Consider the following 12,403-nt stretch of genomic DNA (forward strand, 5'->3'; position numbering starts at 1 on the left):
GCTGGCAACATTGATCAGGACGACGCCACTATTGAAGGGAATTAGATGGGCAGAAGGCTGGGAGGACCGTGTGTCACTCTATGCTGATGACATGCTGATCTATCTAACGGATCCTGAAAGGGGCATCCGGCACTTTTAGCACTCTGTGACACGCACGGACAGATGACGGACACTGAACTGGTCGAAATCGGTGATCTACATATTGAAGAGGCCGAGGCCTGTGCTCGCACCGGAATGCCCGCTTACACTGACATCAGGCTCCTTTAAGTATCTGGGCATCCACATCACCGACAACGCCCCAGACTTCTTCGAAAAAAACCTGAGGCCTCCCCTGGAACGTCTCCGAGCAGACGTGAAACACTGGGCGGCCTTGCCATTGACCCTCCTTGGACGCGCTGCCCTGTACAAAATGATGGCGCTTCCCAGATTTTTATACGCCCTGGAAAATACACCATATCCGATCGCGCTACTTTAAACAGGTCACGGCGTTAGTCCCAAACTTGCTGTGGAGTAATGGTCCGGCACGCATTGCACATGCCAAATTGACCAGAAGTTGGTACGAAGGGTACATTGCCTTACCAGACGTACAGTTATACTATTGGGCCGCGCAGCTCCAAATTGTGAATCAGTGGATACACACACCGCGGGATGACCCTGCATATAGAGCAGATTGGCACAGCTAGGAACGGACTGCATGCCTTCAGCCCTCTACAATAAACACCAGGTCTCGAAACTGATAGGGCCCACAAGGCACACAACCACTTTGTGGCACACGACGCAGGCAAGTTTGGGGTGGAAGGGAAAGATCACCAAACTAACCCCTCTCTGGGACACGAAAGCCCTAGGGCACTTGAGACACAGTAAGGGATTTGCACAGTGGGATAGCATTGGTATCTCCACAGTGGGAGATTTGTGGGAGAAGGACACTGTGATCACATTCGCCCAACTCCAGCAATAATATGGTTTGGGTCCAAACGAAACCTATAGGTACATACAAATCAGACACGCGCTATTGCAGGCGATACCACTGGGCACTGAAATCCCGGATTCCTGACCACTTGAAGATAGACTTCTTACTGATTACATGCAGCAAGGTGCAACCTCCCTCGCATACAAGAAATTACTCAATAATCTTAAAGATCCCACGCTGACACTGCGGGAGAAATGGGTAGGAGACATTGGCGATATTGAGGACTCTGAATGGAATGAGGCACTAGCATCCCCGAAAGAAGTGGGTATCTCGGCGAAATTTAGATCGGTACAGCTCAAAATTCTCCATCGCATCTATTACACTAGACACATGCTCCACAAGATACGCAGAGCGCCACACCCATTTTGTCTTCGTGGCTGCGGTGAAGAGGGTACACTGTTCCATACACTCTGGGATTGCCCACGCATAATGGAGTTTTGGCGAAAGTAATGCGCACTATCTTGCAAACACTTCAAATTTCCCTAATACCTGAACCGCGAAAATGCCGCTTAAATATTTGGGAACCAAACGATTTGTCTAGGTACGGCCTCATATGGGCCACTTTAGCGGTCATGGTGGCTAAAAGAGATATTGCACAGAAGTGGGGCGCTCCAGACTTGCCCACGGTGTCGATGTGGAGTAGGAACATGCATGGACTTACTAATGTACACGGAGAGGGAGGTATATGTGCTTAGGGCCTGCTCCCGTAAATGGAATAAAATATGGTCCGCTTGGAATGTAGACAGAGGAGAGTTGTGTGACCCCTTACCGGAAGACGGTAATCTGAGTTCCGACGAAGAAGAAGGAGACTAGAAGGAGTGGGAGGGTGGAATAGGTCATGTGAGGAAAAAGACTATAAACCATACTTACGGTATAGCTCTTAGTTACATCACTATATACGAATGGATCTAATCAGTGGGTAGAGTCAGACATGGTAGGTGTCAATATGTGTGAATATTTATCTTGATCTTAGTTACGAGTTATGGTTCATGAAACAGCAAAATATAACAAGCATTGGAAATGCAATAGGTCTCGCAGTAGTAAAGTTTGAGGTATAGGTGTTATTTATTTTTTTGTTTTTTATTTATGTGTTTTTTCTAAATAGCTAAATTAATAGCTTTCTTCTTTACAAAGCCAATAGTTATAATTTTTGTAAATGTGACACCTCTAGCATTTGTAAAGCAACATGTTTTGTATTAACGGGACTTATATGTGACTTAGATGTATTGATATAAAAAAAATCAATGGCTTTAAAAAACAATTAATAATTAATACGTAAATAAAATGGATTTTATTTTATATTGCCAATAGCTTAAAGTTTATTAAATATATTTAGTGAAGATGCTGTGGTTGCGCTGAGTGAGGGTGAGGGAGGGTGAGGGTGAGGGAGGGTGAGGGTGAGTGAGGGGTTGAGGGTGAGTGAGGGTGAGTGAGGGGTTGAGGGTGAGTGAGGGTGGGTGAGGGGTTGAGGGTGAGTGAGGGTGAGTGAGGGTGAGTGAGGGTGAGTGAGGGTGAGTGAGGGTGAGTGAGGGTGAGTGAGGGTGAGTGAGGGTGAGTGAGGGTGAGTGAGGGTGAGTGAGGGTGAGGGGTTGAGGGTGGGTGAGGGTGAGGGGTTGAGGGTGAGTACCCAGGTGTTCTGCAGAACTCCTGAGGCACTCTAAACTGACCACACAAAATAGAGAGATTACGGTCAGAATTGTGAATGATAAAAGGGATATAGTGGCGTAAAACTGGACTGGGTGAGTGAGGGTGAGTGAGGGTGAGGGTGAGTGAGGGTGAGTGAGGGTGAGGGTGAGTGAGGGTGAGGGTGAGTGAGGGTGAGTGAGGGTGAGTGAGGGTGAGTGAGGGTGAGTGAGGGTGAGGGTGAGTGAGGGTGAGTGAGGGTGAGTGAGGGTGAGTGAGGGCGAGTGTGAGTGAGGGTGGGTGAGGGTGAGGGTGAGGGTGAGAGGGTGAGAGGGTGGGTGAGGGTGAGTGAGGGTGAGGGGGAGTGAGGGGTTGAGGGTGAGGGTGAGTGGTTGAGGGGTTGAGGGTGAGTGAGGGTGAGGGTGAGTGAGGGTGAGGGTGAGGGTGAGGGTGAGTGAGGGTGAGGGGTTGAGGGTGAGTGAGGGTGAGGGGTTGAGGGTGGGTGAGGGGTTGAGGGTGGGTGAGGGTGAGTGAGGGTGAGGGGTTGAGGGTGAGTGAGGATGAGTGAGAGTGAGGGTGAGTGAGGGGTTGACGGTGAGGGGTTGAGGGTGAGAGAGGGTGAGGGTGAGGGGTTGAGTGAGGGTGAGGGGTTGAGGGTGAGTGAGGGTGAGGGTGAGGGTGAGTGAGGGTGAGGTTGAGTGAGTGAGGGTGAGTGAGGGTGAGGGTGAGTAAGGGTGAGGGTGGGTGAGGGTGAGTGAGGGTGAGGGTGAGTGAGGGTGAGGGTGAGTGAGGGTGAGGGTGAGTGAGGGTGAGGGGTTGAGGGTGAGTGAGGGTGAGTGAGGGTGAGGGGTTGAGGGTGAGTGAGGGTGAGCGAGGGTGAGTGAGGGTGAGGGGTTGAGGGTGAGTGAGGGTGAGGTGTTGAGGGTGAGTGAGGGTGAGGGAGGGTGTAGGTTGCAGTACTGCGGAAGAGCGGTGCGCATTGATAGGTCACGAGACCTCACGACAACCATGGCTAAAAACAATTGGCAAAACTAAAAGGTCCCAAACGGTGCGATCTTATGGGTTTGCCAGTGCTTGTTTTCTGTGGTTTCCATCGCATTCCGGTGACGTCGCATCCGTAGCAGCATGGCAGCCTCCACTAGCACAGCAGCGCCGCTTTCTCTACGAGTGCTAGCAGAATGCCGGGTATCCAAAGCCCGGGCATGCGAGCTGCGATTGCCTCACGGGGAGGTACCTACGCCGGTCTTTATGCCTGTGGGGACACAGGGCACCATGAAAGGAGTCACGGCGCATCAGTTGCGGGCGCTTGGATGCTGGATCTGCCTCGGGAATACCTACCATCTGGGCATGCGCCCGGTAAGTGAGGGAGGGCTCTTCCAAAATTGACGGTGGTGAGCGGTAGTAATGAATGAAACTACAACAGACGAATAATATCCATGATTGCATTTGTAACACATCTGGCTACATCACGGATCTTGTTGAATGACATTCAGAGCCACTTTTAGCAACACGGAGTTTGAAAATTATTTATACACTTTAGGGAATAATTCATTATTTAATCACATGCATCACACAGACAAAAAGGGTTTTTACGGGGCAGAAGTTATTCAGTAAGCATGCTGTTCAATGGCGTGTTCAAGATCCGGAGCGCTGCTACAAAACGATATGGAAATAAAATCATGATCTTGTACTCGGAACAAGGCAACGAATCTTCTATGTCACCTAATCCGAGCAGCCTTCAAATTTGAATATATGAAAAGAAATGAAGTGAAGGAAAGACCTTCCCAATGGTCAGATTACTAATTTTAGTACGAAACTACAAAAAAGGATATCAGGATGCGGTTTCAGCAGTGACGGATGACGGATAATTACGTTGCATCAGGGAGCACTGTGTGTTGTTAGGAGGGCATTGCTGTGGGGAGGGGGGAGGAGAAATGCGACGCGACATGGCAGGCAGGGGAGGGGGCGGAGCGGGGGTGTGGGAGGAGTGCGGGAACAGACGGCGAGGGGAGGAGAGTAGGAGGAGGAGAGTAGGGGAGGCACGGCCTAGCGGCCGTGCAATCAAGAAGTGAGGGGGCGGGAGAGTAGGGAAGGCAGGCGGCTGGGGGGAGGGGGTAGGAGAAATGCGACGCGACATGGCAGGCAGGGGAGGGGGCGGAGCGGGGGTGTGGGAGGAGTGCGGGAACAGGCGGGAACCACACGTCAGCCTGATTATCTAGAACACATCTGGCTACATCACGGATCTTGTTGAATGACATTCAGAGCCACTTTTAGCAACACAGAGTTTGAAAATTATTTACACACTTTAGGGAATAATTCATTATTTAATCACATGCATCACACAGACAAAAAGGGCTTTTACGGGGCAGAAGTTATTCAGTAAGCATGCTGTTCAATGGCGTGTTCAAGATCCGGAGCGCTGCTACAAAAGGATATAGAAATAAAATCATGATCTTGTACTCGGAACAAGGCAACGAATCTTCTATGTCACCTAATCCGAGCAGCCTTCAAATTTGAAAAAACAGCACAGGATGTAGTTAAGCCGATACATATGACACAATATTTAGGAACTAACCGGGACCATGCTAGAGAAGTGCCTTAAAAAATTATCCTGGGCCTCACGTTGGCGCAATGACATGGCAGGCAGGGGAGGGGGCGGAGCGGGGGTGTGGGAGGAGTGCGGGAACAGACGGCGAGGGGAGGAGAGTAGGAGGAGGAGAGTAGGGGAGGCACGGCCTAGCGGCCGTGCAATCAAGAAGTGAGGGGGCGGGAGAGTAGGCAAGGCAGGCGGCTGGGGGCATGTGCACGCGCTTTTAAGCTCAATGCGCATGCGCATTGAGCTTAAAAGTCACGGGCACTGCAAGGAATCGCCACGATTCCTTGCAAGTTGGATAAAGAGTGGATAAGCCCCCATAGTCTCGCTTGCTCGATGCGCATGCGCATCGACAGGCGAGACCTAAAAATGATAGACCTAATACTTGTAAAACACGGCATGGAATGTGACATATGAGACACTTTGCTGCTACGCCGCCGGACCCCAGGGTTGTCAGCCTTACGGCTGTGTACATGCGAACAGTATTGGAAACATATGTATATGAAGCGGCCGGCCTTGAGGGTTGCAGGCTATAAGCTGCGTTTACCATCTTGTGAATATTCTCAATAAAGGTCTTTAAAAAAAAAAAAAAAAAACTAGCGACTGCCATTAGGGGGGACGACAAACAAACACGCTTTTTCTCTAAATTTCTACAAAATCATTCGAATTCTCAAACCCAAATCATTAACTGCAGGGCAATTTACACTACAGTTCGCCAGTAGGCTTTTTCAAACCTGGGATATATTCTTAACTAGGAACCTTTAAATCACAGACACATATCTCTTCTGCAACATAAGGCTTCTTATCAAACTGTCTCAGGGTAGGTTCCGTCCAGCTCTAAAAGTGAATCAAGTGTGCCTGTCCTTATAATGGTCTCCCTCGATATTCACGGCTTAATTATCGCCAATTGCAAATCTTTATAGGCTTTATCAAACTACTTCATTGCCATGTTACCACGCAACCAAACAAGCATCTACCAAATCCAACAAACTTTTCTATCATGAGCAGTCTGGCTTTCATAGCTGGTACAGCACTGTGACAGTTGTTCTTCTGGAAGGCTATGACCTTTGATACAATCACAATGCTACATGGCGGCGATTACTGTTTTGTCCACTTTCTAACATGTCAGCAGCCAATAACCAGGAGACTAATTTCTACTCTGTTCTCTTGAATGGTTGTCTAAGGAATGATTCTTTTTTTGTGTGTTCGTTCCCAATATGTTCTAATCATTCTCCCCAGGATTATGAGAACTCGAGGATAAATTTTGCCTCTCTCACTTTTAGTATCTACAGGGAACTTCAAGCAAACCTCTTGGAATGCAGCAGAGGTATATACCAGGATGCTCATGACAAAAAACGTTATCTTGAGGAGGACCACATCCATGGTGTCATCAAGAATTAGTTATACTCCAATTCTCATAAATGCCACCCCTTATATACACTTTCGTATTAACAATACATTCCGTATGTGCTGCAGCCATGACTATCTGTTTAACACCCAAGCTTGCCCCCTCATTCCAAATCAGTTTAGTTACACAAATCACACCAAGCCTTGAAATAAATTGAAAGATCAAACTCTTTAAATCTATAACTGGCTTTCATTATGCAGTAGAGTCTGTTATAATCTGCAGACTAGTCTGGAAGCCCCTATGACTGGCATCCTGCACTGCTCTCAATCTTTGAAGGCCATGAGTCTCCTTTCCGGTCTCAAGAAATCTGATGATACAAAACCTTAAAAGACCCTCACTGGTCCTCGATTGAGGCGCACAGCCATCAGGATCACCTGCATCCCTTTTAAAGCAATACCATCACAAAAACCAGGTTACTTCCTAGGACTAAACTCCTTTAAACTAGAATTAAAAATGTTCTCCGTTTCACAGTACCTTCCCAGACATTCTGAGCAGCAGGTCCCAATGTTTTGTGCTTTTTCCCCTCCCCAAATTCAGCCAACCTCTAACCTGATCGCTATCAGAGGCCTGCTAAAATCTCATCTATCCTGCAAGCTTATGCTACTCGTTAAAGCCAGCACTCACAGAAGGTTTGCCTGGAAACAAGTTCTCCGGTACTGAGAAACACCTGGTTTACTAAAGTATTGGATTAGCTCATTGCGGATTATACCAGAATTACAGATCCTCTTCCTCGAACTATCACCAATGTAGTTCAGTTTCTCTCTTTTGTTCATCTCATTATTTGTAAGAGGCTCTGCTTCCCTTGCGTGAGGCACAGCTGCTGGAATGATCGTGGACTTTCATTCTTCTTATTAACTATAAAAATGTTACATTAGCAGGACTGAATTGCCGAAAATATGCACAATCATAACTACTATTATATGCGGAGTTCAATGAGGTTACTTACAGCCAGTCCATCTCCTCCACAGCCTGTGCTATTTCAGGCATTACACCCAGCTCTGTTAAAGAAACAATACAAAAATAGAGGTTAGAAATGTACACCCAAAGAATTTAAGTCGCATACTTTTTCTGCAGCACTTTCCATAAAAGACCTTCATATGTACCTGTCAACTTATACAAAATATATTCTCACTAGCCTCTCATCCTCATTAGACGCAAGTGTTTGTGAAGACCATTAAAAGGTGAACATGCATTACAGACTCATTGCTTGCTGACAAATACGCAAATGCTTAAAAAAAAAAAAATTAACAGACCAATCCCCGAGTGACCACATGGTTTGAAATACAGCACAAAGGATCCCTTACATGCTTGACATGTATGTTAAATAAGCCCTGCAACATATTTTACTAGCTGAGAAGCGAGAGAGCATTAACCGGTTTGTGATGGGACTATGCTCTCTGTATGAGAGGGTGGACAAGTATTTTCTGTACTAGACTAAAGAAAGGTTTCATAGTAGAAAAGTCAGAGTCGGGAAAGCAACAAATTAATGAAACTATGAAGTTGGTGGATGTTGCCCAACTCAGACAACGGGAGATGCAACAATTCAAACAAGCATTGGCATAGCCAATAGGTCTCGCTTTTGGGACCTTATAAGTATTTAGATACGCAGCACAATATCCTTGGTGCAACACCACCAACCGTTGTATGGCTAAACACTTATAAGGTCCCAAAGGCGAGACCTAATGGCTATGCCAATGCTTGTTTTTACTTTGTTTGTTTTGTACAACAATGCTAAAAACCATTAGCAAGACCAGTAGGTCCCAAAGGAACCGAGTGGCTTTGGCAATGCCTCTTTGTGTCACTCGTGTTTCGCTCTTTTTACTTTATGCATCTGTCTGATGGCAAAGGTCCAAAGGTCTCAATAAATTGTTATGAAATACTTAATTTTTGTTGCATTTTTAAATCTGCTTCAAGCACCTACAAACCCTTCCCGCTCCCTCTCAACCTTTTCCTAGCACAGAATCTCCCAGTGATATCCTTTTTAGCACTTGTTTTAAACCACAAGAAGAAGAATACTATTTGTGGTCAGTCCACTCTGGCTAAAACCCATTTCACCTTGGCTGCAGGTAATAAAGATTAAAAGAAGGAAGCAGGGATCTCTTCGAATGAGTGCTACTCGACATGCATTTGATTATTTGTGCGTTAATTAATGTTTGTTTGCCTTAACACATCACTCATCCCCCTGTGGAAGACGTTCCGTGTTTTCCAGTGTTAAGGAGGACATCTAAAGCTCAGAGACAGAGGTGGGCGAGCAAACAGACTAACAGGGAGAGCCGAGCCAGAGCAGAGTCCTGAAAATATTTGCTGTGAATATCACCCAACAAACATCATGAAAACATGATAACGCTGCTTCAAAATTAAAGAAAGTGCATTTCCTTAACATTTGACATTAACCAATCACATTACAGCACTGCACCGAGAAGTACTTATTAGAAGTGATCGTTTTTAAACATGAACCATTAGCGCACTAAGAGGCAATACTGTAGTCTTGTAAACCATGTAGGTGGCCCAGAGTATTAAAAAACATTATTACAGTCTATTAAATCAAGCACAAGAGGTTTTTGTACAACTGGTATTCTGAACTCACATGGTTGAAAGGGCTTTCATATGCGATAAAGAAGAAAGACGAGTGTTGGTGAAAAAAAATATTTGACTAAGATCATATCACAATTTAAGTGAGGAAGTTGCAATTTATCAAGGTTTTCGGTTTCACGTTCTACAAGTCATCTACGAAATGAGTATCTGTTTATCCTACCTTATGCTATATTATAAGGTATAGGAGGGCTTTACATGAGCGCTAGTTACATTTTACTTTCTCATTCATATTTTTAGGCACCGGGAGATGAAGTGGTTTGCCCAGAAACACAAGAAGTTGAGGGGACGCGAAGCCTCAAACCTGATTGGCAGCTCTAGCCCTAACAGCACTTCCTGGGTCGAGGGGAAGGAGGTAGGCAGAATACACAGAAAAGCTGGGCTCGTTGTGGGCTTGAGGTTCCAACAGGAATTCGATCTGAGCCAGAGCCAGGCTTCAGGTAGGAACCGGGCTCGAGCTTTCTGTAGATCGCCCACCTCTAGGCAAAACACAAGAAAAAGAGAAAGATGTCCACTATAGGAAAAAAAGAGATGTGCACAATAGAAAGAGAGGTGCACAAGATTAGAAACGTACACATTAAACGTGAAAAGGCACAATAAGGAGGGGGGGAGCACTAAGAAGAGACACAGGGCAGAGTGCAAGCGTGCATCAGGGGTTAAACAGGAACTTCACCTGCAAACAGCCCAAACTACACAATTAGAAATAGAAACCATCTGGCTGTGTCATATGTCGCTTGTGGCTGATTAGGCCTTGGAGACGAGTGAGCGTGCACCATTGAAATTAGGACAAATGTTACATTATATGGGACTTAAAAGTTAAGTCAAAGGGAGACAAGCTACCACTGGAACCCCTTCTACTGGAGAGGAATGTTTCTGCTGTGGAATTTAATGAGATGGCTTCAAATCAGGGCATTCATCCATGGAGTAGGCAGGGTGGGGGCTACGGCAGGGTCATTCTAGACAAGCGCTTCGTGACCACAAAAGGACGCTAGATTACACAATAACTGGCTTCAAAAGATGGCTGAGAGGCAAGGGAGCATCACAAGTTTAACATGTAATATTGTTTGAGACACCTTGAACCGGGCCTGGATGTCAACAGTAAAGACGCCTCTCTTTAAGGTGTGTTCACCACAGGGGCCTCAACTCGTGTTATGTGGACTCATGCCTAATGGAGATCTCTAGTGCCTTGGATGGGAGGCGGAGCTACGTGCAGTGCGCAGTCTGTGGAGAAGTGCTCTCTCTGGCTGACCTAGACCAATAGTGTGCAGTGTATCACCTGAGTCTTGACGTCTCTGTCGCGTCATCACACGGAGAGCCTAGAGATACAAGCAGTGACATCACACTTGAACCTGCCTGAGAACAGAGTCAAGGCCGGCTGGGCGCCAGACAGACTTACAAAAACAAGAAGTGATTGGGTAAATTCAGACTGGAATAGGAAGGGGGGCCTACGCGGGATTCCCTCACGGGAGCAAGCAGCAAGACACCATAATTGCTAACATATGGTGGCAGGCTGCTCGCTCCCACAAGGGAATCGCCAAACGTGCACGCGTTGCCATTCAAAGCTATGCAACGTATGCACGTTTTTGCCCGCAAAGCTGTGCCCATTGCTTAAGGTCTTTTTTCTATGCCGCGCGCGCGGCATAGGCGAGACCCAAAAATGTTTGAGCGCAAGAATTCTACAGATAATCCTACCGGGGTCTGGGTCCGGCCATTAACAGACCTCTCATTACTCCCTACCAACCAAGAAAATTACTTCGCTCCTCCAATCACCATCTGGCAGCCACATTAAAAATAAAAAGGTTGATAAGTGGAGGCAGATCATATACCTACAATGTAGCCAAACTTTGGAACTCGGTGCCCCCCCTTATCCGTGGCGAATCCTTTCATCTTTCATTCCGGAAACTGCTCAAAACATGGTTATTCAATCAATCTACTTAACAATCATACTGCTCTCTGGCTAGTCGCAAGCGCTGGGACGCCCCTGGGTAGCTACGCGCTATATAAAAATCTAATAATAATAATAATAAATAATAATAATCCCTCGCAGCAATTGTTTAATGATCGAGCTTGATGTGGTGCAACATATATTACACTGTTTTGCTTCCACTTGCTCCTTATCTAAGAAGCCTCAAAAGCAAAATTTAAAAAATATCTTGAAACCATTTCAAGTGACTTTACATACGTAAAGCTGAAGAATGTTTTCCAGCATTTAATTATCTTTTCTAGAAGCGCAATTTACATTTGCACTGCTATAAAACTAGGTGGAAACGGACTACGAAAACTTTCAAAGTGATTTTTTTTCTCCAGCTTTCATAATGCATGCATGCAGAAACAACATCCACCCACACATTGAGCCAGGATCATTGATTCAATGATATATGCAGTGAAAGCAAAGCTACAGACATTAATAATGCACACACAGGTCAAAACTTTTAAACACCCATCCGGACCTACACCCAAACATGAAGCCCCCAGATGAAAGGGCCATTTCAAAGTATTCCTGAGAATAATAGCTGACCTTAAACCAGTGAGAATCTGGGCAAGCAGTATTTAAGATACTGAGGGATTCAACTTGAATTCATAAAAAAAAAAACAAATTAAGATTATTCCGAAGCAAGGAGAATAATTTCGTGCATACAATTAATGTAGGACAACAAAGGCATTCTAACCCTAAAATTGATCTAATTAAACCAACTGGTATGTACACATATGATACAGGTTTTCTTTAATATCCAAAATACAACAAACACGACTACAGATGTACACTGCGTCCCATAGAGAAAATAAAATCACAGACATGAACAATTATAGTTCTTCAAGGAAGAGTCATGAATTCGGGTATCGTATGAGGGACACTTTTGCTCCATCGAATATTGAATCAGCTGTATATTCTTGTCAAAATTGGCTCAAGAATATTAAGATCATTTAATAGCAGTTTATCTGATTTGATCAATGAACTTGAATATTGCCATTATCAATTTTCGTACCAGGAGTCTAATTAATATTAAGACATTAAAGTCCTGATGAAGTTCCAATGTTAGTTTGAACAAAAAGCATTGGCTGGATGTTTAATGGATTTTGTACACGTCATGTGAAAATGAAAAAAAGGAAGAATACTTTTTAAACGAAACCGAAGATTTGTGGACTGTTCCATTTCTGGCTGCACCATTCCACTTTTTTTCTGAATCTGATTCTGCTTGGCAGCTGTACCAACAAC

At 45.4% G+C, this 12,403-nt stretch overlaps 1 protein-coding gene across 1 annotated transcript in view; it reads right to left on the minus strand.

Moving 5' to 3' along the window:
- The window catches only part of DDX1 (DEAD-box helicase 1), a 344,760-nt gene that overhangs the window by 311,358 nt on the left and 20,999 nt on the right, over nucleotides 1-12,403 (minus strand). The window contains exon 2 of the mRNA XM_086926316.1: nucleotides 7,541-7,592. Coding sequence (XP_086782442.1) covers nucleotides 7,541-7,592 — 52 coding nt within the window. The remainder of the gene's footprint in view (nucleotides 1-7,540; nucleotides 7,593-12,403) is intronic.

The sequence above is a fragment of the Lissotriton vulgaris genome, chromosome 6 (genome assembly GCF_964263255.1).
Source record: "Lissotriton vulgaris chromosome 6, aLisVul1.2, whole genome shotgun sequence".
In the NCBI taxonomy this organism is placed as follows: Eukaryota; Metazoa; Chordata; class Amphibia; order Caudata; family Salamandridae; genus Lissotriton; species Lissotriton vulgaris.